A 25,911-nucleotide genomic window follows, 5' to 3' on the forward strand; every position below is an offset into this window, starting at 1 on the left:
CAAAAAAAAAAAAAAAAAAATAGAAAAAAAAATCTAAATAAGGGGCTGGAGAGATGGCTTAACAGTTAGGACATTTGCCTGCAAAGCCAAAGGACCCACCTAAGCCAGATGCACAAGAGGGCACATGCATCTGGAGTTCGTTTGCAGTGGATGGAGGTCCTGGAATGTCCATTTTCCCTCTCTCTCTCTCTCTCTGTCAAATAAATAAATATCTTTAAAAAATCTAAATAAATTAAGCCAGGCATGGTGGCACATGCCTTTAATCCCAGCACTCGGGAGGCAAAGCTAGAATTGCTATGAGTTTAAGGGCACCCAGAGACTACATAGTTAATTCCAGGTCAGCCTGAGCCAGAGTGAGACCCTACCACGAAAAAGAATCTAACTCTTGATATAAATAATTATACCAAGTCATTTGTAATAAAAAGAATATCCCACAAAAAGAAAGGAGAGGGGAAGAAAAGATAAAAGTGAATACATTTTATATGTTAGTTTCATCATGCTATGATTAACTGAATTGTTTGTTAAAATACATACACACACAAATAAGGTTGCCTATAATAGACCCAATAAACAGTTAAGCAGCTGTTAAGATTAAAAGTATATTAATTGGGCTGGAGAGATGGTTTAGTGGTCTAGGCACTTGCCTGCAAAGCCTAAGGACCAAGGCTCAATTCCTCAGTACCCACATAACCATGATGTACAAGGTGACACATGCATCTGGAGGTCATCTGCAATGACTGGAGTCCCTGGCATGCCCATTCTCTTTCTCTTGCTATCTGTCTCTTTCTCTCAAATAAATAAAACATTTTCAACAAACATGTTATTTTTACCTTCAGATACTGTATTTAATGCTGGTAAGTTATCTGGCTGATGTGGAATTGAGTGGTGATGGTGAGGTTGATGGCAAGGATCAGAATCTTTGGCTCCAAATACAACATCTGGGGTACAGGACGACAGGGAATATGCACTGTGGGACAGTTGTTCTTGGGTGGTTAAAATGCTGGCAGATCCAGATGATGAAGTATCAGAGCCAATGACATGAGATGCACAAGAGTTTCCATTTCTGAACAGTGAGCCTTTCAAAATATTGTTATTGGAACTAAGACAGCGAGACCTAGTAAGAGAATGGTATAGTTTTAATATCAGATAAGAAATTATGAAATTAAGTTCATATGAAAGGTGCTTCTATGACTCACAGGTGTAAAGGGAAATGTGTGGTGGGTTTAGCCACAGAGAATTGTTTCCCTGTGACCATCTGTAGTAGCTGTCTGTAGATCTCTCTTTCTTCTTCTTGAACTGTCTAGAAGAGAAAAAAAACAAACAGATCTTAAACACATCTAATGAGGCAAATGTTTCTTAAATTGGCATCTAGATAAGACCCCAGAATCTCCACCAAAGTTCAGGCAGTCCTGAAGATAAAGAAATATGATACATTAACAATAATCTAGAAATATTTAGTGAAGAGGGGTTGAGTAAAATTAAACGTCATAGTATAATTTAGAAAATTATGATACAATAGTGCAGAGAAGCTAAGGGATATGTAACCAGGAAGCCATCACCATGAAAAGTCCCAGATATAAAATTTGAAGACTTCTAAGTTAGGATCCTCGAGTCCCGATTTCTATTATAAAGATCTCAAAGGGGTAACCCAATACTCAAGCACTATAAGAGGAAGATACCTTACCATCAGCTTCCTACTCTATCCAAGTATAGGCATTTTCCAGAGATGATTTTCATCTCCAATATTTATTTGTCTATCTTTTCTGTAAGTTCCAATACTAAATTTTGACAAAAGATACATACCCTGTAACATTCATTCATTGATTTGATCATAATTATGTTTCAGTCACTTGAGATCTAGTATTGAAGCAAATCCATTTCCAGACTTTAGGGAATTGATATTACAGTTAAAGGGGCTGACAAATGACATGAAGAACATTAATGGACAAGGGAACAGAAAATGATAGAGTGGTAATAGCAAGAACAGGTAAAGTCTCTCTAAAAAAGGTTGCATTTCAGCAGAAGCCTGAACTAAGAGAGGAAGTAAGTTATAGAAATAAATGAGGCCAGGCGTGGTGGCACACACCTTTAATTCCAGCACTCAAGAGGCAGAGGTAGGAGGACTGCCTTGAGTTCGAGGCCACCCTGAGACTACATAGTGAATTCCAGGTCAGCCTGGGCTAGAGTGAGACCCCATATCAAAAAAAAAAAAAAAAAAAAAAAAATTGTGTATATTTATGTGTGTGTGTGTGTGTGTATACACATTCCAGATAGAGAAACAACAAATGTAAAGCACTAAGCCAGGAATGTGTTCAATGTGTCCTAGAGTAAGGTCAGTGCAAAGGAAAAGTAAAAAGAAATAAGGCCACTCAGAGAAACTGATTGTGTAAGAATTTGTAACCCCTGTAAAGCATCTGCTCCACACAAAACCCACATTTACGTAGGTGCTGGGGGTTCAAGCGTAATGCTTGGCCTGCACTTCAACTGAGCCATCTCTTCAGACTTACGAACTATCCTTAAACTTGAACAGTTGAGTGATAAGAAAAGGAAGAATTTGAAATAGGTGAGTATTTGATTGAATAATGGCCCCAAAAGAGGAGGGGGGGAAAAAACTTACAATGAGCTGGATGTGGTGGTGCATACCTTTAATCCCAGCACTCAGGAGGCTGTGGTAGGAGAATCTGAGTTTCAAGGCCACCCTGTGACTACATAGTGAATTCCAGGTCAGCCTGGGCTAGAACCATGCCCTACCTCGAAAAGCCAAAAAAAAATAAAAAAAAACAGAACAACAATAATAAATTTAAAACAAAACAAAACAAAGCCTTACAATGTTTTATGTGGAGAAAAAAACAACAACAACATTATTCCTTAGACAGTAACATTTCATCCAGGATCATTTGAATCTCTCTTAGTGTTTGTGAAGATACTGGTTAAGGCCTTAAATAGGCACCTCAATGACAGTACAGAAATAATAGCTATATTAACTCAGCATGGTGGGATACACCTTTAATCCCACTACTCAGGAGGAAGAGGTAGGAGGATCATCATTGAGTTTGAGGACATCTTGACACTATAGACACTGCCTCAAAAAACAACAACAACAACAACAACAAAAAACCCACAAGGACTGGAGAGGTGGCTAAACTGTTAAGGCACTTGCCTGCAAAACCTAACAACTTGAGTTCAATTCTCTAGTACCCATATAAAGTCAGATGCATCTGAAGTGTGTTTGCGGTGGCTAAAGGCTCTGGTACACTCATTTTCTCTCTTTGTCTCTCTCTGCTTGTAAATAAATAAATGCTGTTGGCCATGGTGGAGCACAACTTTAATCCCAGTACTCAAGAGGAAGAAGTAGGATGATTGCTGTGATTTTGAGGCCACCCTGAGACTACATAGAGAATACCAAGTCAGCCTGGGCTAGTGAAACCCTACCATGAAAAACCAAATCAAGACAAAACGAAAGAGACTAAAAAAAAAGACAATTTCCAGGGATAAATTAATATTAATAACCAAATAGAAACACTTGGTTTTTCATAGTATTTAAGAAATAAATTTAAAAGTAATAATTAAATGTCTCTATATTAGAATCTAAAGTTGCCATTATAGGTAGGTGTGGTGGCTCATTCCTTTAATCACAGCACTCAGGAGGCAAAAGTAGGATTGCCATGAATTCAAGGCTACTCAGACACTACATAGTGAATTTCAAGTCAACCTGAGCTAGAGTGAGACTGTACCTCGAAACCCACCCCCCAAAAAAGGTGCCATTATGAAGATTCTTCTAAGAGAACAGAACAAGGGCTGGACAGATGGTTAAAGGCTCTTGTTTACATAGCCTGACACCTGGGTTCAATTCCCTGGTACCCACGTAAAGCCAGATGCACCAAGTGGTGCATGCATCTGGAGTGTGTTTACAGTGAGTGGCGAGACCCTGGGGTGCCCATATTCTCTGTCTGCCTCTCTGCCTCAAATAAGTAAAGATACTGGAGAGAGAGAGAGAGAGAGAGAGAGAGAACAGCGCTGGAGAGGCATGGCAGTTAAGGCCTGCAAAACCAAAGTACCTAGGTTCAATTCCCTAGTACCACATAAGCCAGATGCACAAGGTGGCACATGCATCTGGAGTTCTTTTGCAGTGGCTAGAGGCCCTGATGTGCTCATTCTGTATCTCTCTTTCTCCCCACTTCTCTCTCTTTCAAATAAAAAAAAATTAAAAAAAGAAAATAGAACAAAACATCATTACAGATTACTAGACTAAGAAAAATTGTTATTGGCCAAGTCAATAATGATATTGTTTGTTTGTTTATTTTGGTTTTTCAAGGTAGAGTCTTATTCTATCCCAGGCTGTCCTGGAATTCACTATATAGTCTCAGGGTGGTCTCAAACTCATGGCGATCCTCCTACCTCTGCATTCCAAGTGCTGGGATTGAAGGCATATACCAACACACCTGGCTTTTTGTTTGTTTTTTAAGGTAGGATCTTACTCTAGCCAAAGGTGGCCTGGAATTCAATATGTAGTAGTCTCAGGCTGGCCTTGAACACACAATGATCCTCCTACTTCGGCCTCCTAAATACTGGGATTAAAGGTGTGCACCACCATGCCCAGCACTAAACTAGATTTATTTGCGAGAAGAAAGAGAGAGAAAATGGGTATACCAGGGTCTCTTGCTGCAAACAAACTCAAGATGCATGTGCATCACTGTGCATCTGACTATAAATGGCTTCTTTATTTTATTCATTCATTTATTTGTTTGTTTGAAAGACAGAGACAGATAGAGAATAGGTGCACCAGGGCCTTCAGCCACTGAAAACTAACACCAGACACATGTGCCATCTTGTGCATCTAGCTTATGTGAGTACTGGGGAATCAAACCTGGGACCCCAGGCCTGGCAAGCAAACGACCTTAACCCCTAAGCCATCTCTCAAGCCCATTTTTTTTTCCCTGTTGTTTGTTTTGTAATAGTGATATTCTATATACAGAAAAGCTGTGTTGCCAGGTACTTTACTGACCAACACTTTTGCATGCCCCCCCATATAAGTTCTGACTCCACTTCTTTAGTATACCAAAGAACCTACTCAATATATATTAGGGTTAACGATATTTTGTTTCCAAGAGTGGTCAAGATAACAGAATAGAAGGGAAATTAGATCACCTTAGTCATAGAGTGGAGTTTCAAAGGAGAAAGTGGGGGGAGGGAGGGTATTACCATGGTATATTGTTTACAATTATAGAAGTTGTCAATTAAAAAAAAGTAAATACGGGGCTGGAGGGATGGCTTAGTGGTTAAGACATTTGCCTGCAAAGCCAAAGGACTCAGGTTCAATTCCTCAAGACCCACATTATCCAGATGCACAGGGGGCACAAGCATCTGGAGTTCGCTTGCAGTAGCTAGAAGCCCTGGTGCGCTCACTCTCTCTTTCTCTATCAGATAAATAAATAAAATCTTTAAAAAGTAAATAAAATAAAATTTAAAATTAAAAAAACGAACTCTTGATTCCACAGCCCCATAAAATTGAAATTTTTTTTTTTTGCACATAAGGGGTTTATTTTGAATGTTTTAAGGAAGGATAGAGTTACATCATAATTATAAAAATTACTTGAATTTTTTTTAAAAAAGGTTTTTTTTCCACTTATATGTGACATATGCACATATATGTGCCCATGTCATGCCCTATGTACTTGCCTGTGGCTGGGTATGCTTGCCTGATGTATCCTGGGGAACACTGGGTATCCCCCCTCTTCTGCCTATTTTTACTACAACTGGAGTCTCTTCCTGATCCTAGAGCTTGACTTTTTTTATTTTTACAAGCCTGGGTGATTCTTTAGTCCCTGTTCCCTGACTGAACTGGGGTTAAAGAGTTGCACAACCATACCAAATTGTAGATGTTGATGCTAAGGATCAAACTACTCAGGCCCTCATGTTTGCACAGTGCTCTTAACCATTAAGACATCTGTCAAAAAGCTCTGACTATATTACTACATCATAGATAGAAAAGCAAAGCACATAACCTAATTGAAGTGATTATTTTGCATGTTACTCTGGATAGCAAGGTAATGGGGAAAAAAAATCCTAACATATAAAAATCCCAAAAGAACACAAAGAATAGTGAGGGAAAGAATCTTTGTGTATCTTAAAAGATATCAACCACAAAAGTTAAAAATACAGGATTTCTTCTTTATGTTAAGATGTCTGATTCGGGGCTAGAGAGGTTAAGATGACTCAGAGGTCCTTAGGTGCTTGTTTGCTTCCAAAGCCTGCCAGCCCAGATTCAATTCCCTAGCACCCAAGTAAAGCCAGTTGCACAAAGTGGCACATGCATACGGAGTTCATTTGCAACAGTAGGTGGCCCTAAAGCATTCACTCTTTATTTCAAACACATACATATTTTTTAAATTTAATTAATTAATTTATTGGTTTTTCAAGGTAGGGTCTTGCTCTAGCCCAAGCCAACCTAGAATTCACTATGTAACGTCAGGGTGGCCTCAAACTCATGGCGATCCTCCTACCTCTGTCTCCCAAGTGCTGGGATTGAAGGCGTGTGCCACAACTGGCTATGTTCCAAGAAGAGGAGAGTCTCTGGGGAAAAAGAAATGTGACAGGACAAGTAAGTAGCACAGAAAAGAAGGAAGTAGACATTGTCTGCGACACTAGCCCCTGGGGGCAGGAGAGACTATAACCACAAAGTAAGTCTGGGGCTGGAGAGATGGCTCTGCAGTTAAACGTGCATGTCTGCCTGATGACCTGGGTTTGATTCCATAGTGCCCATTAAAGCCAGATGCACAAAATGGTACATGCATCTGGAGTTTGTTTGCAGTGGCAGAAGGTCCTAGTGCACCCATAGTCACCCTGTTCTGTCTGCCTCTTTCTTGGTCTGTCTCTCAGATAAATAAACACACAAAAAATTTAAAGTAATTCTGGCTGGGCATAGTGGACACATTAGCCCCTGCACTTGGGAGGCAGAGGCAGAAGGATCCCCATGAGTTTAAAGCCACCCTGAAACTACATAGTGAATTTCTGGTCAGCATGAGCTAGAGTGAAACCCTACCTGGAAAAAAAAACAAAATAAATAAATAAAAGGTGAGGAGTGTGTACAGAGTCCTCTTGACATCAGACTGGCAGACTTAGATGTAAGAGAATCCCAAAGTTCTTGTAAGCCTTGAGTATAGTCTGATTGGGTCCGACAGTGACACTTCTTACACAGTAGTTGACCACTAGAGGAAAAATCTGTAACACTGTGTTCAGTATGGTAGAGTGCTGTAGTGGGGTGCCATCTTGTCAGGCAGCTAGTTATACATTAGGACCTTTGTGTTAGACTCCTCCTTGATAGTCAGCAATTCATAAAGCAAAGGAGTGGAGATTTAAATACTGGTCAGGGGCTGGAGGGATGGCTTAGCAGTTAAGGTGTTTGCCTGTAAAACCAAAGGACCCAGGTTTGATTCCCCCCAAAGACCCATGTTACTGGGATGCACAAGCGGGTGCACACACTTGGAGTTCGTTTGCAGTGGCTCATGACCCTAGCACACCCATTTTCTCCCTCTCTCTCTGTTAAATAAATAAATAAATAAATAAATAAATAAATAAATACTGGTCAGAAGAGTGGGACCTGAGTATTATCTCTGGTCCTAAAAGAAGACTGATATCCTGGACTGCCTCAGAGACAATTCGTGAATAACTAAATCTGGCCCCAGGAGTCCTAAACTTTCTAATATTACTGTATGCAGAAAGCTTTCTGATTAAAAAAAAAACACACTCTATGATATATATCACTGAGTTCCTTCCTGTAAGAGTCACTCCAACGGAGGCTTTTGCAAATCATATGGATGAGACAATGTTTCTCAGAAAAGTTGTTTGCTCTCGAGATTTTAGAAATAGTATAATGAAACTTACCTAGATTTAGACTGGGACAATGGTTGTTGGCTATTGTCCATTCTCACTCCATAAGAATGTACTTTAGGGCTGGAGAGATGGCTTAACGGTTAAGCGCTTGCCTGTGAAGCCTAAGGACCCTGGTTCGAGGCTCGATTCCCCAGGTCCCACATTAGCCAGATGCAGAAGGGGGCGTACGCATCTGGAGTTTCTTGGCAGTGGCTGCAGGCCCTGGCGCGCCCATTCTCTCTCTTTATCTGCCTGTTTCTCTGTCTGTCACTCTCAAATAAATAACAATGTACTTTAATAAACTCTACCTATCCTCTATACCAGGGCTTCTTAAAGTTTTTCCACTTGCAACCTCTGAGAAAAAGTTTTATATGACCCCAAATATATAGGCATTTAAAATGAGTACACAGCCAGGCATGGTGGTGCACACCTTTAATCCCAGCACTTGGAAGGCTTAGATAGGAGAATTGCCATGAGTTCAAGGCCACCCTGAGACTACAGAGTGAATTTCAGGTCAGCCTGGGCTACAGCAAGACCCTACCTCAAAAAAAAAAAAAGTATAAAATGAGTATATAGATCAAACATTTATTGATAATATGTCATAAAGAAATTTGTTTAAGGACTGGAGGGATAGCTTGGCAATTAAGACGCTCGCCTGCAAAGCCAAAGGACCCAGGTTCATTTCCCCAGTACCCACGTCAGCCAGATGCACTAGGGCGCATCTGGAGTTTGTCTGCAGTGGCTGGAGGCCTTGTGCACCATTCTCTCTCTCTCTCCCTCTTTCTCTGTCAAACAAATAAAAATAAGATACTAAGAGGTAAAAAAAAGAAACTCGTGGGGCTGGAGAGATGGTTTAGCGGTTCAGTGCTTGCCTGTGAAGCCTAAGGACCCTGGTTCGAGGCTTGATTCCCAAGGACCCACGTTAGCTAGATGCACAAGGGGGCGCACGCATCTGGAGTTCATTTGCAGTGGCTGGAAGCCTTGGCATGTCCATTCTCTCTCTCTGTATCTCTCTGCCTCCTTCTCTCTCTGTCACTCTCAAATAAATAAAAATGAACAAAAACAAAAAAATTTTTTTAAAAAGAAACGTGTTTAAAAATTCCTTGGGGACTGGAGAGATTGTTTAGTGGTTAAAGGCACTTTGCCTATAAAGCATGATGGCATGGGTTTGATTCCCCAGTACCCATGTAAAGCCAGATGCACAAAGTGGCACATACATCTTAAAGTCCGTTTGCAGTGGCAAGAGGTCCTAGCATGCGCGTTTTCTCTCTGCTTGCAAATAAACATATAAAAATATTTTTAAAAATTCTTTGGTATACATATAATTTTACCATATTAAAAAGGGAGAAAATCTGCATATTAATAAGAAAGAGGGATGGGCATGGTGGTGCATGCCTTTAGTCCCAGCACTCAGGAGGGACAGGTAGGAGGACTGCTGTGAGAACAAGGCCATGCTAAGACTACAAAGTGAAATCTAAGTCAGCCTGGGCTAGCATAAGACCCTACCTCGAACCACCCACCCATCCCCTCCAAAAAAATATTGAAAAATAAAAGAATTAAACTTTGGCTAAATATTTGAATATGAAGGACATACATCATCCTGCATAGTTTAATCAACATTTTGATTTTATAATCATCAACGATGCACATAAACACAGTACAAAATGATGATGTATGCTTAGGGACACTTCAAAAATTGATGGAAATTTGGTCCCAATCCCAGAACAAAGTTCATATAGCAAGTTTTATGAAACTCAAGTCAGCAACTTAAACAGCAATTTTTAAAATCAAATACTCTAACCAATATAATCCAAAAGATATTGTAATTTGATATATGCTAAGGAAAGATGGGAAGAAAACATTAAGTCTTTGTATTCTGTAGTTAATCTGGTATCTTTAAACCGGGCATGGTGGCGCATGCCTTTAATCCCAGCACTTGGGAGGCAGAGGTAGGAGGATTGCCGAGAGTTCAAGGCCACCCTGAGACTACATAGTGAATTCCAGGTCAGCCTGAGCTGGAGTGAGACCTTATCTTGAAAAATTAAGAAAAAAAAAAATCTGGTATCTTTCCATAAGAGCAGAAAACTTTGTATGTACAGAAAAAACACTGAAATTCACAACACATATCTCAAATCTTAGCTGAGGTGTTTCGCGCAGCATTTGTTAGTACTGCATAGCGAGATGGTATGCACACAAAGTATGCATGCTCTGCGTCCAGAACGAAGGCTACAGGGAAGCTGCATGTTACAACACAAACACTAGCAGAATACCTCAGATCCATTGGATTTTGGTCACTGTGTATTCAGAAGCCTTTTACTATGGCCAAAATTTTCAAAACACCTACGTTCAGTTATGTGATCCCTATATGGGGTTGTGACCCACAGTTTAAGAAGCTATGTTCAACTTGGGCTGCAAGGGCACTGAGAAATCCTGCTGGAGCTGAGCTGATCACCTCCTCCATGTAGACCAGCTGACAGAAAGCTGGAAGAAGCTATTCTACATGCATTTCAATGGGAGAAAGAGATACCAACAGTGAAGATACTCAACAGTGGACACTGCAAGCCTTCTAATTGGCCAGCCAGGCCAAATGAGCCAACGGGTACAACAGTGGCACATCTGTCATGATGGAAACCAACTGCCCTCCAATTGGACTGGAGGCCCGCTCCATGGGAGGGAATACATCCCTGATACTGAAAACTTAAAACAGGGGTAGTCATGAGCTCTAGGGGTGTAACATCCGCTGATGTCTGGATAAATGTATATATTACGTTGATCAAACTGCCCAGTAAGCACTTCTCTTAATATTCATACCCTTATATTAATGCTACTCTCACTTTGGGTAGAGAATCTTCTCTTTTCAGATGGCAGTGGCCTTGGGATGACTCAGAAGGTATTACAGTGCTGGAAAGAAGTGATTGGGATACTCAGTAACATCTCAATCACACCTTCCAAAGCTCAGGGTCTAATGCGGAAGAGGTGGTGGAAGGAATGTAAGAGCCAAAGGAAGGGCAGGACTTCTTACAACGTGCTTCCTCAAGACATAAAATGGCCTGGATATCCATAACTTCACAGTGCCTGACACTACCTACACAAGACCATCATAAGAGGAGGAAAAGATCATGACATCAAAATAAAAGAGACTGATTGAGATGGGGAAGGGATATGATGGAGAGTGGAATTTCAAAGGGGAAAGTGGGAGGAGGGAGGGTATTACCATGAGTATTTTTTACAATCATGGAAGATGTTAATAAAAATTGAAAAAAAGAAAGCTATGTTCTATACTATACTACAGTGTCTCTGAATTCTTTTGACAAATAATCACAAGGATCAGACAGCCAAGGGGAGGCCAGCGTGAGATTCCAGTGACAATCTTCTTTCTTTCTTTTTTGGAGGTAGGGCTTTTCTCTAGCCCAAGCTGACCTGGAATTAGTCTCAGGATGGCCTTGAACTCATGGCAATCCTCCTATCTCAGAGGATAAAATTAAAATTAAAATTTGCTTTTCTTTTCTCTCAAATTGCAAGATATATTTATACTATTTAGGCTCAGCCATTGTTTATACTTACAGGTATAACTCAAGTCTAAATGCCTGAGTTTCATACTTGGGCCATGTGTAAAAAGCCAGAAGTTGGGCTGGAGAGATGGCTTAGCGGTTAAGCGCTTGCCTGTGAAGCCTAAGGACCCCGGTTCGAGGCTCGGTTCCCCAGGTCCCACGTTAGCCAGATGCACAAGGGGCGCATGCGTCTGGAGTTCGTTTGCAGAGGCTGGAAGCCCTGGCTCGCCCATTCTCTCTCTCTCTCTCTCTCTCTCTCTATCTGCCCCTTTGTCTCTCTGTCACTTTCAAATAAATGAAAATAAACAAAAAAAAAATTAAAAAAAAAAAAAACAGAAGTTGTGGAGGGCTTCTGAAATCCCAGCACCCTGATGGCAAGACAGGAGGCAGAGACAGGAGAATTTTCCAGAACAACAAAAGCAGAGCAAAATCCAGAGAGAGAAGCCTTGCCTTCAGGGAGGGAAAAAGGTGAGGACGAACCAGAAAGTTTTCCTCAGACCTCCATGGATGCACCTTGGCATGTGTGCTCTTCCAGGGAGAGAAAGAGGGAGACATGCACACACACACACACAAAGGGGCAACAAACTGACCTTTTAACATTCGGTTTGAAAAGAAAAATATGTTATGAAAATAGAATTAATTTTTGTTTTCATTTGATAAAAATTCAAAGGTCATCAATGATGTTAGTATATCTTGATGTAGACACGATTATTTATGTCAGATCAGTCTAGAAATAAGTATACTTTATTCTGAAAGGGAAATATGCTATGTGCTAATACCTGTAAGTATAAACAATGGCTGAGCCTAAATAGTATAAATGTATCTTGCAATTTGAGAGAAAAGAAAAGCAAATTTTAAAAAAGGACAAACAAAACCTAAAAACATGTCTCCCTCACATCATACAACAAAATGTTTTCATGGAATAAATAATTACACTCATAAGTAAGACACTCAGAATGGATGGTCAAACATAATTTTACTCGTATGAAGAGAAATCTAGATTTATTCAATGCAACGATTTGATTAAAAAGCTAGTTTAGGGCTAGAGAGATGGCTTAGCTTGGTTAAGGCACTTGTCTGTGAAGTCCAAGGACCCAGGTTCAATTTCTTACAACCCACATGGGCTAGATGTACAAGGAGTTTATTTTCAGTGGCTGGAGGCCCTAGCGTACCCACTCTCTCTATATATCTGTCTCTCTCTCTCTCTCAAAATAAGTAGATAAATGAAATAAATATTCTATCAAGAAAGCTAATTTACAGCCTGAGCTAGAGTGAGACGCTACCTTCGAAAACCAAAAAAAAAAAAAAAAAGCTAATTTAGCCATGCAAGGTAGTGCATACCTTTAATCACAACACTTGGGAGGCAGAGGGTGGCTGTGTGTTTTCAAGGCTAGCCTGGGATGACAGAGTGAGTTCCAGGTCAGCCTGGGCTAGAGTGAGATCCCACACCTTGAAAAAACAAAAACAAAAACAAAACAAAACAAACAAAAAGCTAACTTAAGGGAAGTTAACATATGAAAGTCCCACAAACTATTTTCCCAATGCATGTAACTTCAAAGCCTAACAACCTGCATTCAATTTCCCAGTACCTATGTAAATCCACATGCAAAGTCGTACATGCATCTGGGGTTCATTTATAGTAGCTGGAAACTTTGGTGTGCCCACTTTCTCTCAATGTCTATGTCTAGTCTATCTTGCAAGCAAATAAATAAATAAATAAATAAACAAACAAATAAATAAATGGGGCTGGAGAGATAACTTAGTGGTTAAGGCATCTGTCTGTGAAGCCTAAGGACCCAGGTTTGATTCCCAAGGACCCACATAAGACAGATGTACAAGATGGCACATGCATCTGCAGTTTGTTTGCAGTGGCTAGAAGCCCTGATGCACCTCTCTCTCTCTGCCTCTTTCCCTCTCAAATAAAAAAATTGATTTAATTAAATATTAAAAAAAATAATAAACCAGGCATGGTGGTGCATGCCTTTAATCCCAGCACTTGGGAGGTAGAAGTAGGAGGATCGCCTTGAGTTCAAGGCCACCCTGAGACTACATAGTGAATTCCAAGTCAGCCTGAGCCAAAGTGAGACCCTACCTCAAAAAAAAAAAAAAAATAATAATAATAAAAAAAATAGGTTAAAGGTAAGGACTTTTCATACCAGGGCCCCTAGCCACTGAAATAAATTCTAGGCCATGTGTGACCTTGCACATCTGCCTTCACATGGGTACTGGGGAACCAAATCTGGGTCCTTTGGCTTTGCTGGTAAGTGCCTTAACTGCTAAGCCATCTATCCAGTCTCCCTCTTATTTTTTTTATCTACCCACTTCTTGAAGTTTCCCCCTAAACCCTGAGCCACAGAAATCTCTAGTCTACCTGCTGCTGATTGGGATTACAAATGAGTATGACCTTGCTGTTCTTTACATGGGCTCTGGGGAGGTCTCTGACAAGGAGATTCTCATGCTTAAATGGCAAGTGCTTTTAACTGCTGAGCCATTATTCAAGCCCTAGTTCGTTTTTGTTTTTGGGTTTTTGAGGTATTGTCTTACTCTAGCCCAAGCTGGCCTGAGAATTACTATTTAGTGTCAGACTGGCCCTGAACTCAGGGTGATCCTTCTACTTTAATGTGGTACTATAAAGTCAAAGAAAACATCTTTATTACTAACTCTTTATTTGCTTGAATAAATTGGGAAATTAACAGGAAAAGATACAGTAATTGGCTAAACTAGAAACTAATTTTAAAAATCAAGAAAAGTTTTAAAAAGAATGAGTAATTAAAAGTGAAGCCTAAAAAGAATGAAGACTAGGGCTGGAGAGATGGCTTCATGGTGAAGGCACTTGTCTGGAAAGACCAGGGATGCAGGTTTGATTTTCCAGGTCCCATGTAAGCACAAGGTGGCTTACGCAACTGGAGTTGTTTGCAGTGGCTAGAGGTCCTAGCACATTCATTTTTTCTCTCTCTCTCCCTCAAGTAAAAACAAACAAAACAAAACAGAATAAAGAATATTAAACTGATAACTAAGTGACAGATTTTTTTTTTTTTTTAAGGCTTTTCAAGGTAGGGTCTCATTCTAGCTCAGGCTGACCTGGAATTTACTATGTAGTCTCAAGGTGGCCTCGAACTCACTGCGATCCTCCTACCTCTGCCTCCTGAGTGCAGGGATTAAAGGTGTGCACCACCACGCCCGACTCTAAGTGACATTTCTGTAAGAGGTACTAACAAAAAAACTAAATTATAAAATACAAAAATTTGCTGTGCATGGTGGCATATACCTTTAATCCCAGCACTCAGGAAGCACAGGTAGGAGGATCGCAGTGAGCTCGAGGCCACCTTGAGACTACATAGTAAATTCCAGGCCAGACAGAAGTACAGCAAGACCTGTGACCTCAAAACCACCACCATTCCCAAAAAATTATAAAAATTTAAGAGAATACAAGATTAATTTTAGCACTAGTAAACTACTGTTATAAATTATCCTAACTTTATATCTGAACTTTATAATCTTCTTTTCATTTTTCTTTTTTTAAATAGTTTTAAATTTTATTTATTTATTTAAGAGAGAAAGAGCAAGAGAAAGAGGCAGAGAGAGGATGAGAGTGAGAGAATGGGCACGCCAGGATATCCAGCCACAGTAAATGAACTCCAGACACATGGACCACCTTGTGCACCAGGCTTATGTGGGTCTTGGGGAAGCGAACCTGGGTCCTTTGGCTTTGTAGGCAAGTACCTTAACTGCTAAGTCATCTCTCCAGCCCTCATTTTTCTTCATAATAGCTTCCTAGCATATAAATAAATTTGAAATAAAAGTACATAATGGGCTAGAGAGATGGCTTAGTGGTTAAGCACTTGCCTGTGAAGCCTAAGGACCCCAGTTTGAGGCTCAATTCCCCAGGACCTATGTTAGCCAGATGCACAAGGGAATGCACCCATCTGGAGTTTGTTTGCAGTGGATGGAAGTCCTGGTGCGCCCACTCTCCTCTTGCCCTCTGCCTCTTTCTCTGTCCGTTGTTCTCAAATAAATAAATAAAAATAAACAAAAAATTTAAGTACATAACAACGATTTTCTATTAAATTCATAATGCTTGGTTTTTGACAAAAGTGTAAAACATTTAAAAAAAAATCTATACTGGGCATGGTGGTGCACACCTTTAATTCCAGCACTCAGAAGACAGAAGTAGGAGGATCACCAAGCCTGGGACTACCTAGTGAATTTCAGGTCAGCATGGGCTACAGCAAGACCCTACCTTGAAAAACCAGAATAAAATAAAATAAATAAATAACTAGGGCTGGAGAGATGACTTAGCGATTAAGGCGTTTGTCTGCAAAGCCAAAGGTCTCAGGTTCAATTCCCCAGGACCCACATTAGCCAGATGCCCAAGGGCATGCACATGCCTGAAGTTCATTTGCAGTAGCTGGAGGCCCTGGCATGCCCATTCTCTCCCCACCTTTCTGCCAAATAAATAAATAAAAATAAAATAAATAAATCCCTAATTACTATCTATTATGATATTCAACATTTTAAAATCCTGATCAGTAAATTGCACAAAAGCATGTCTCAAAGCAACATGCAACTTGAGAAGAAATGATTTGCTTTTACCATTTAAAATTTCTTCTAGCATTTCACTAGCATTTCTTCCCCAAACATTTATATTTTCTATAACAGCACTATCATAACATAGAAATTTCTGTGGTAATGGAAATGTCCTATACTTGTTCTGTCCAATATGGTAACCCCATTTAGCTAATGAATATTAGAAAAGTGGCTAATATAACTAAGAAACATCAGCCATTCTATACTGTCAGTACTTCCATATTTTCAAATTCTTTCAAACCCCCATTGTAAGAGTTTTGTTTTAGAAAAGAGAAAAAAAAAAACCCAAAAAACAAAAAAAAAAAGGAAAAAAAGTTTTGTTTTGTTTTCTTGAAACAGAATCTCATTATGTAGCCCACATTAGTCTTGAATTCATTGCAATCTTCCTTCCTCCGCTTCCTAAGGGCTGGGTTTACAGGTGTGAGCTATCACAACACCTCCTTTGGTAAGACTGTACAGTGTAGTAGTGGCATCATCTTAACTATAAATTTTGTATAAAGTGCTATATTTCTGAAGTTCAAAGATTACTCCTAATCTTTAATACTTAACCTTCCTTCTTCACCATAAGCAAATACACCTCTCTTGTAGATCCCAAAACATCCATGGGAAAAAATTTTTCCTCAAGTTTATAAGTTCCCATGAAAAATTCTCTAGTCAAGTGGGGCGTGGTGGCACAGGCCTTTAAGTCCAGCACTTGGGAGGCAGAGGTAGGAGGATCACTGTGAGGTCAAGGCCACCCTGAGACTACAGTGAGACCCTACTTTGAAAAACAAAACAACAACAAAAAAATTCTCTAGTCTTGGGCTAGAGAGATGGCTTAGTGGTTAAGGCACATCACATGCAAAGCCTAAGAACCCAGGTTCGATTCTCCAGGTCCTATGTAAGCCAGATGCACATGGTAGCACATGTATCTGGAGTTTGTTTTGCAGTGGTTAGAGGCCCTGGCGTGCACATTCTCTCTCTCTTTCCCCCCAATCCTCTGTCTGTAATAAATAAATAAAGATAGATCTTTATAAAAAGTTTTTAGTCTCCATAAAAAAAAGCAATTATCTCTGCATTACTGACAATATCCAATATGAAACATATAAATATTTTGCTAAAAGTTGGACAAAGACACTTGTTCTAATATTGTTTTCCATACACTTGGTAAAAAATTCAATCCTAAAACAGAATAAAAAATTAATCAGGGGAGGCAGAGGTAGAAGGATCACTGAAGAGTTCAAGGCCACCCTGAAACTACATAGTGAATTCCAGGTCAGCCTGAGCTAGAGTGAGACCCTACCTCGAAAAACAAAACAAAACAAAACAAAACAAAACAAAACAAAACAAAACAAAACAAAACACAACACAACACAATACAATACAACACCACACCAGGGCTGAGGAAATGGCTTAGTGGTTAAGGCATTTGCCTGAGAAGAAGCCCAGGACCCATGTTAGCTAGATGCGGGGGGTAGGGGGGTGGGGGTTTGGGGGGCTGCGCCTGAATTTTGTTTGCAATGGCTAGAGGCCCTGGTGTGCCCATTCTAACTGCCTCTTTTTTTTTTTTTTTTTTTTTTGGTCTCCCTCTCTCTCTCTCAAATAAATAAATTAAAAAAAAAATTAATCAAAAGGCTGGAGAGATGGCTTAGCAGTTAAGGCACTTGCCTGCAAAGCCAAATGATCCCGGTTCAACTCTCCAGGACCCATGTAAACCAGATGCACAAGGTGGCACATGTATCTGGAGGCCCTGGCATGCCCATTCTTTCTCACTCTCTACCTCTTTCTCTCTTAAATAAATAAATAAATAATACCTATTAAAAATTTTTTTTTTAAAATCAATCAGAGCTGGTTGTGGTGGTGCCTAGCACTTAGGAGGCTGAGATAGGAGGATAACTGTGAATTTGAGGCCAGTCTGGGGCTACAGGGTGAGTTGTTATAGTCAGCCTAAACTATAGTGAGACAACCATTAAAAACAAAACAAACAAACAACAAAAAAAAAAACATATTATTCAGGCTGGACAAATTTAACTAAATAGTAGAATACTTGCCCAACATGAATGGGCCCCGAGTTCAATCCCCAATACTGTAATAGGAAAAAAGCAGTCTCCCTTTTATCATTGTTGCTTCGTTATATCACCAACCTCAAATGTCACTAGCTCTGGTCTAGTATTTGCTCTAATATATGATTTACAACCTCTGTCATCTTCCTTTCAAATATTTTATGTTCAATGTAACTTTTGAAAGAACATTACTAAACATTTACTAATTTATTTCACAAATAATCAAGTTTGGTAATATTTTTAAAACTATTTGAGAGAGAGAGAAAGAGAATGGGCAGGCCAGGGACTCTAGCCACTGCAAATGAACTCCAGACATATGTACCATTTTGTGCATCTGGTTTTATGCAGGTACTGGATTAGTGAACTCGTGTCCTTAAGCTTTGCAGGCAAGTGCCTTAACCACTGGGCCACCTCTCCAGCCCTCATTTTGATAATCATTTTTATTGTTGTTGTTTTGAGGTAGGATCTTGCTAACCTAAGCTAACCTGAAATTCACTATGTAGTCTCAGGCTGGCGTAGAACTCACAGTTATCCTCCTATCTCCTTTCCAAGTGCTGATAATCTTTAATTAACAAATTATATAACTATGTAGCATGTGGCTACCAAATTACATAATTATTTATCAAGTAACATTAAATTCTTGCCTCCACGATCTGTAAGCTCCACAGAGCAGAAACCGTACCACCGTGTTATATAAAAGACAGCATACCAGAAAAGACTCCTCAGAAGACCTATCTCTAGGCCTGTGATTACCAGCTAAATCTATAAAATATGATCACCTTTATCTATTTCACTGGGTTAAAAGAACTCAATACAGCTGGGCATGGTGGCAAAAGCCTTTAATCCCAGCACTCAAGAGGCAGAGGTAGGAAGATCGCCATGAGTTTGAGGCTACCTACCCTGAAACTACATAGTGAGTTCCAGGTCAGCCTGGGCTAGAATGAGACCCTACCTTGAAAAAGTGGGGGGGGGGGACACACAATACAACTACCTATATTATGTTCATAATACTGAGGGTCCCCCCCCCCTTTAAGTTTACTGGGTGAATAAAACAACTCAAGTGCCAGCAGAACATCTTTCTTTTTGAGAAAGTCTATGACTTCAAACATCTTATAGTGAAATGATGTAAGTTTTTGACTAGGTTTTTTGAAACAAATTTTCTTTTTCTTTTGTATTTTGTCTTAGATTGAGGAAAAACTGTTCCAGTGAAAGGGATAGGAATTTGGTACAATCAAATCGTTTTATGAAAACAAAACCTACGGAGCGAAGTTTAACAGTTTTGTTATAGGAATCAGTAGTTTACAATGGTTCTAAAGCAATAACAAAAAATACAGATGTGTAAGAAACTATTCAGGTAGTATTGAAGATTTCAAAATGCCAGGTGTTCAACAGTAAGAAAAAGAATGTTCTTTAATCTTTACAACGAATGACAGAATTAAAGAAGAGTATTATGACAATCCAGGTGTAGTGGCACATGCCTTTAATCCCAGCACTCAGGAGACCGAGGTAGATGAATCACTGTGAGTTCAAAAACAGTCTGGGAGCTGGGCATGGTGATGCACACCTCTAATCCTAGCACTAGGGAGGCAGAGGTAGGAGGATTGCAGAGAGTTCAAGGCTACCCTGAGACTACATAGTTAATTTCAGGTCAGCCTGGACCAGAGTGAGACCCTACCTCAAAAAAATGAAAAAACAAAAGCAGTCTGGGATTACAGAATGAATGCTACAGTGAGACCCTACCTTGGGGGGAAAAAAAAGTAATTATAAAAAAGAAAAGCACAGTAGTCAGGCATGGTGGCGCATGCCTTTAATCCCAGTACTTGGGAGGCAGAGGTGGGAGGATCTTCGAGAGTTGGAGGCTACCCTGAGACTACATAGTTAATTCCAAGTCAACCTGGACCAGAGGTAGACTCTATCTCGAAAAACAACAACAACAACAACAAAAAGAAAGAAAGAAAGAAAAGAAAAGCACAGAAAGGATAAAGTAAACAATGATTTTACAAACATCTAAGTCCAACAGGGAAGGATCCTAGCTTTTACTAGCTTTTGTTGCAGCTTGTCCTTACCTCTTCCACTGTACTAACATGCCGCCTCTGTATTTTCTTAGGACTTAAAAGACTTCGACGACATGAACCACTCCAAGACGGACTTGGAACAGGCTTGATAGGAAAAGATTTTTCATATGCAGACACATGGCAGTGATGGTTTGACTTTCCCGTAAAGGTGTTTGATAATCCACTAAAAAAATTGCAAGAAAAATAAGTTATTAAGACAAATACTAGATTTATTTTCACTTTCAAGAAACAATAAAAACAAAATTTCCACATGGAATGATAGATGAATTATTTGTGGAAAATATACAAGACAGAACACATGAGGTTATAGCACAAGTTCCCTGCCTGTACAAGTCTTAGATTAGAAATCATATAATTACCAAGCACTTAAAGCAGCATTTCTTGGGCTGGAGAGATGGCTTAGAGGTTAAGCGCTTGCCTGTGAAGCCTAAGGACCCCGGTTTGAGGCTTGGTTCCCCAGGTCCCACGTTAGCCGGATGCACAAGGGGGCGCACGTGTCTGAAGTTCGTTTGCAGTGGCTGGAAGCCCTGGAGCACCCATCCTCTCTCTCTCTCCCTCTATCTGTCTTTCTCCCTGTGTCTGTCACTCTCAAATAAATAAATAAAAAATGAACAAAAAAAAATTTTTAAAAAAAGACAGCATTTCTTGGATCCACAATCTAGAATTGCCTTTGGTCAAGAAACATATGCCAATATAGTATATGACAAAAAACAAACCAGATTACACTTCTCTGGAAAATCTGGATTCTGGGTATGTTTACCATATATTTACAATACGATTGCATCTTCTATAACACATCTCTGTCCCCAAGTATCCTAGAGAGAATTATTTTAAATAGGTGTAAAGTGGAAGCTTCATATAAACTGAATTTTTAAATTTCCTGCAAGACCAACAGAGGGCTCTCCTCCCTCACTAAACACAAACCAGAAGACTAACAGGCCATATAGCCTGTTCTGTGATTCTTCTCTGAAGAATTTTGTTTCTTTATATTTTCTGTGTCCTATCTAGTGAGAAAAAAAAATTTCTTTTGGTTTTTTGAAACAGGGTCTTACTCTCACCCAAGATGACCTGGAATTCACTATGTAGTCCCAGGCTGGCTTCTAACTCACCACCATCCTCCTACCTCAACTGATCCTCCTCCTTCAGCCTCTCAAATGCTGGGATTAAAGGTATGGGCCATCAGGCTCAGCAAGTATTTATTTCTTCCCTCCCTCCCTCCCTCCCTCCCTCCCTCCCTCCCTTCCTCCCTCCCTCCTTTCCTTCCTTCCTTTCGTTTTTCAAGAAAGGGTCTCACTGGAGACCAGGCTGACCTAGAATTCACTCTGTAGTCTCAGGGTGGCCTCAAACTCACAGCAATCCTCCTATCTTTGCTACTGGAGTGCTGGGATTAAAGGCATGCAACACCATGCCTGTCTTTTTTTTTGTTTTTTAAAGCATATCTTGGGAGGCAGAGGTAGATGGTTTGCTGTGAGTTCAAGGCCAGCCTGAGACTACAGAGTGAATTCCAGGTCAGCCTGGGTGCCTGGGCTACAGTAAGACCCTATCTTGAAAAAAACAAACAAAAAACACAAGGGGACCTCGGTTTGATTCCCCAGGACCCAGATGTAAGTAAGCCAGATGCACAAAGAGGCACATGTGTCTGGAGTTTGTTTGCAGTGATTGGAGCCCTGGCGTGCCCATTCTCTCTCTCTGCCTCTTCCTCTCTCTCAAAGAAATAAAAGCAGCTGGGAGTAGAAGCGCACCTTTAATCTCAGCACTTAGGAATTTAAGGCTGGAGGATCTGGAGGTTAAAGTCATCTTCAGCTACATAGTGAGTTTGAGGTAGCTTTGGCCACAAGAGATCCTATCTCAATGTAACAACCACAAAACCTCAAAACCCAAAAGTGTGTGTGTGTGTGTGTGTGTGTGTGTGTGTGTGCGCGCGCGCGCACGCACTGGGGAGTCATTAGGGGCTTAGAATGTAGCTCAGTAATAAGAGTGCTTCCTACCATGTACAACATCCTGGGTTTGATCTTTCTGACATGCCAAAAAAAAGGGGGGGGGGTGCTGGAGAGATGTCTTAATAGTTAAATACTTGCCTGTGAAACCTGAGGACCCCAGTTCAAGGCTCGATTCCCCAGGACCCACGTTAGCCAGATGCACAAGGGGGTGCACAAGTCTGGAGTTCATTTGCAGTGGTTGGAGGCCCTGGCACGCCCATTCTCTCTCTCTGCCTCTTTCTCTCTCTGTCTGTTGCTCTCAAATAAATAAATAAATAAACAAACAAACAACAAAAAAAGAGCCAGGTGTTGTGGCTCAGCCTTTAAACTTAGCACTTGGAAGCAGAAGTAGGAGAATTGCTGTGAGTTCAAGGCCAGGCTGGAACTACAGAGTGAGTTCCATGTCAGCCTGGGTTAGAGTGAGACTACCTTGACAAAAACAAAAATAAAATAAAGGGGCTGGGGAGATATCTGGCTTAGAGGTTAAGACATGTGCCTGTGGAGCCAAAGGACCCAGGTTCAATTCCCCAATACCCATGTAAGCCAGATGGACAAGGGACACACACGTCTGGAGTTCGTTTGCAGTGGCTAGAGGCCCTGGTGCACCCATTCTCTCTCTCTCTCCCCTTGCCTATTTCTCTCTCTCAAATAAATAAATAAAATATTAAAAAATAAGTAGTACCTGAGGCTTTTAATAACAAATATAACTTTGGTGAATCAATAGCTTATGCACTAGGACAAAATTCTCTAAGACTGTTTAACAGATAGATGTGGCTTATATGTAGATGACTAATGCACTTAAATTAGCTCTTTGCTCGTTTTAAAGACTGCAAAATGCTGGGGGCATAGTGGCACAAGCCTTTAATCCCAGAATTTTGGATTAAAGATGTAGGAGGATCACTGTGATGCCATCCTGGGACTACAGAGTGAATCCCAGGTCAGCCTGGCCTAGAGCGAGACCCTACCTTAAAAAGCCAAAAATAAAAGCTATAAAAAACATTGATTTCTTTGCCATACAAGTTGCAGAGATTGACTTGATGTTTACTTTAAAATCTGCAATAGACATTCAAAGGCTACACTTAGGGGTCCTTATACAATCACACCCAGCAAGATTTCCCTTAATGGGTTGAACAGATAGCTAAGTAGTTAAGGCACTTGCTTGCAAAGCCTAAGAACCCACGTTCAACTCCCCAGGACCCATTTAAGCCAGATGCACATGGTAGTGTATGCATGTAGAGTTTGTTTACAGTGGCTAGAAGCTCTGCCCATTCTCTCTCTCTCTAATAATTAATTAATTAAAAAAAGATTTCCCTTAATGGTCTCTCTTCATTAATGTCACTCAAATTCAGCACCACTAAATTAAAAGCTGAGATTTTTTTTTTTTTTGATACAGGAGCTCATTAAAATAAATTTGTATATTAGCTCTATCACTTTAAACCTCAAATGGTTCTACTCATTTAAAATGTCAATGTAACAACTACTATGAAGCTATTTTCTCTTATATCTCAAGAAGGGCATGAGAAGTAGACAGACAGAATACTGACCTTGAGGTCTTGCGGCTTTCGAGGTAAAGACTTCGACTATTTCTTGATTTTTGTAAAGTTGATATTGGTGCTGGAGTGGAATTTCTCCACTGGCCATTTGCACTTTGACCAAAGGTTCGTAAGTCATCTGAGCCAAGAAAACTGTCTGAGGAAGGGTTGTCTAAAAAAGAAATAATAAAAGTTTGAATAAATTAAATAACTAGAGCTTGTTTTCTTTATGATGGTAACCATGTTCCATCATTGCATTCCAAAGTATTGTAGCATATTACCATGTGTCTCATGGAAGAAAGATCCCAGTCTCAACTGCCAATATAGTCTGCAGTAAGGGAACTTCTACAAACTATAATTGATTCAGCCATACTAACCTGCAAATTGATGAAGGAGCTGAATCCTGCCACAGTCATGTGCCTTATCTGCATCAATGTGACTCCGTGGTGTCCACCAAAAGTCAACATTTTACCCCAACTATATCTTGCAAGCACTCCCAGGCCTGGGCCTGAAAGAAGGTAGGCCAGACCAGTAAGAAAGCAGGTGGAGGGCCAAGGAGAATTGTAATTCAAATGAACAACAGTTATTGCTTAATAAGCAGCTGGTGTTACTTCCTTCTCTGTAGGTACAATGTTCCAGACTCAGGGACTCTCTCAAAGAGCACACAGATAATCTAACTGCTGCTTAGATACTGGCCGGCTTATGGCAGGAATGACCCATTATATACCTCTGGTTTTGGTGTGATAATTGCTATTTAAAGTTAAAATCATCAGATATACCAATATTACAATGCTTGTTACTGTAATCTGACTGAGGATTATTTATTATTTGGAATTTAGGACTTCTAAATTATAAGTTAGAGGTTTAGAAAAACCTCTTGAGGTTTCAGCTAGGAGTGGTAATTTCTATGCCCTGCTCTCTCTATCAACAGGACTATGTAATTTAAAATGGTTCCTGCAAAATAACCTCAGATATTAGGCTATAAAATGCAGAGTAGCATCAGTGGAAAAAAAAAAAAGGTAATTCTATTCCAAAATTTCTGCCTACAGCTGACAATAAAGATCCCCTTTCAAAGAATATTTTCACAAAACTGCACACCAATGTGTATTTGTTATTTAAGGTATTTAGGCTGGGTGTGGTAGTATACAGCTATAATCCCACGAATTGGGAAGCTGAGGCACAGGATCATGAGTTCAAGCCCTGCCTGGGCTACTGCATTGAAATAAATTCATAAATAGAATATACAGACATGCATCTTTTGATACTCTGTCCAAAAAGTAAACAGCCTTAAAAAAATTGGGGCCTGGACTAGAGTGACAACCTACCTTGAAAAACCAATGATAATAATAATAATAAATAATAAAATTTTGGGGGTAGGGAGATGACTCAATAGATAACAGTGCCTGCTGTGCAAGCTTGAGGACCTGAATTTGATCCCAGCACTCACATAAAAAGCCAGGCATGAATGCACATGCACCTAACTCCAGTGCTGAGTGGAGCAAAGAGGACTGTTGTGTTTGCTGGTCTACCAGTCTGATGGGAAAAAGGAGTGAACTCGAGGTTCAGTGAAAGGCCCTGTCTCAAGGAAAAATGACCAAACAGTAATAGAAGAGGGCACTCAATATCTTCCTTGGTGTCTGCATGCGTGCACTCAGGCACACGCATCTGTATACACACATAATATACATACCACACCTACTATACACATGCATACATACACACACACACACACACACACACACACACACACACACACACCCTAAAAAAGAAAAATATATAAAATGTAAAATTATGAGTTGGGATAAAGAAAAAACAGGGAAGTACTGAACCCATTGATTCATCAGTCCATGCATGAACTTAGTCTCACAATCTTTAACTTGTCCTTTGAAATAAATATCTATGCTCAATATATACCACTATTAAGAATGGAGAAGATGGCCGTGGTGGCGCACGCTTTTAATCCCAGCACTTAGGAGGCAGAGGTAGGAGGATCACCATGAGTTCGAGGCCACCCTGAAACTACATAGTGAATTTCAGATCAGCCTGAGCTAGAGTGAGAGCCTATCTTGAAAAACAAAAACAAAAACAAACAAAAAGAATGGAGACACTGAGCTGGGGAAATGGCTTAGCGGTTAAGGCGCTTGCCTGTGAAGCCTAAGAACCAGGGGGCCCATGCTTCTGAAGATCATTTACAGTGGCTAGAGGCCCTGGTGCACCCATTCTCTTTCACTCTGCCTCTTCCTCTCTCTCTCAAAGAAAAAAGATGCACAAGG

General features: G+C 40.2%; 1 protein-coding gene across 4 annotated transcripts in view; it reads right to left on the reverse strand.

Annotated features, from left to right (window-relative positions):
- Positions 1–25,911, reverse strand: part of Senp1 (SUMO specific peptidase 1) — a 90,171-nt gene that overhangs the window by 36,052 nt on the left and 28,208 nt on the right. For all 4 annotated transcript variants that reach the window (XM_045152727.1, XM_045152728.1, XM_045152729.1 and 1 more), the window contains 4 exons: positions 23,651–23,810; positions 20,119–20,290; positions 1,197–1,300; positions 831–1,114 (listed from right to left, as the gene is read on the reverse strand). In XM_045152727.1, coding sequence (XP_045008662.1) covers positions 831–1,114; positions 1,197–1,300; positions 20,119–20,290; positions 23,651–23,810 — 720 coding nt within the window. The remainder of the gene's footprint in view (positions 1–830; positions 1,115–1,196; positions 1,301–20,118; positions 20,291–23,650; positions 23,811–25,911) is intronic.

Source organism: Jaculus jaculus, chromosome 6 (assembly GCF_020740685.1).
Source record: "Jaculus jaculus isolate mJacJac1 chromosome 6, mJacJac1.mat.Y.cur, whole genome shotgun sequence".
NCBI lineage: Eukaryota > Metazoa > Chordata > Mammalia > Rodentia > Dipodidae > Jaculus > Jaculus jaculus.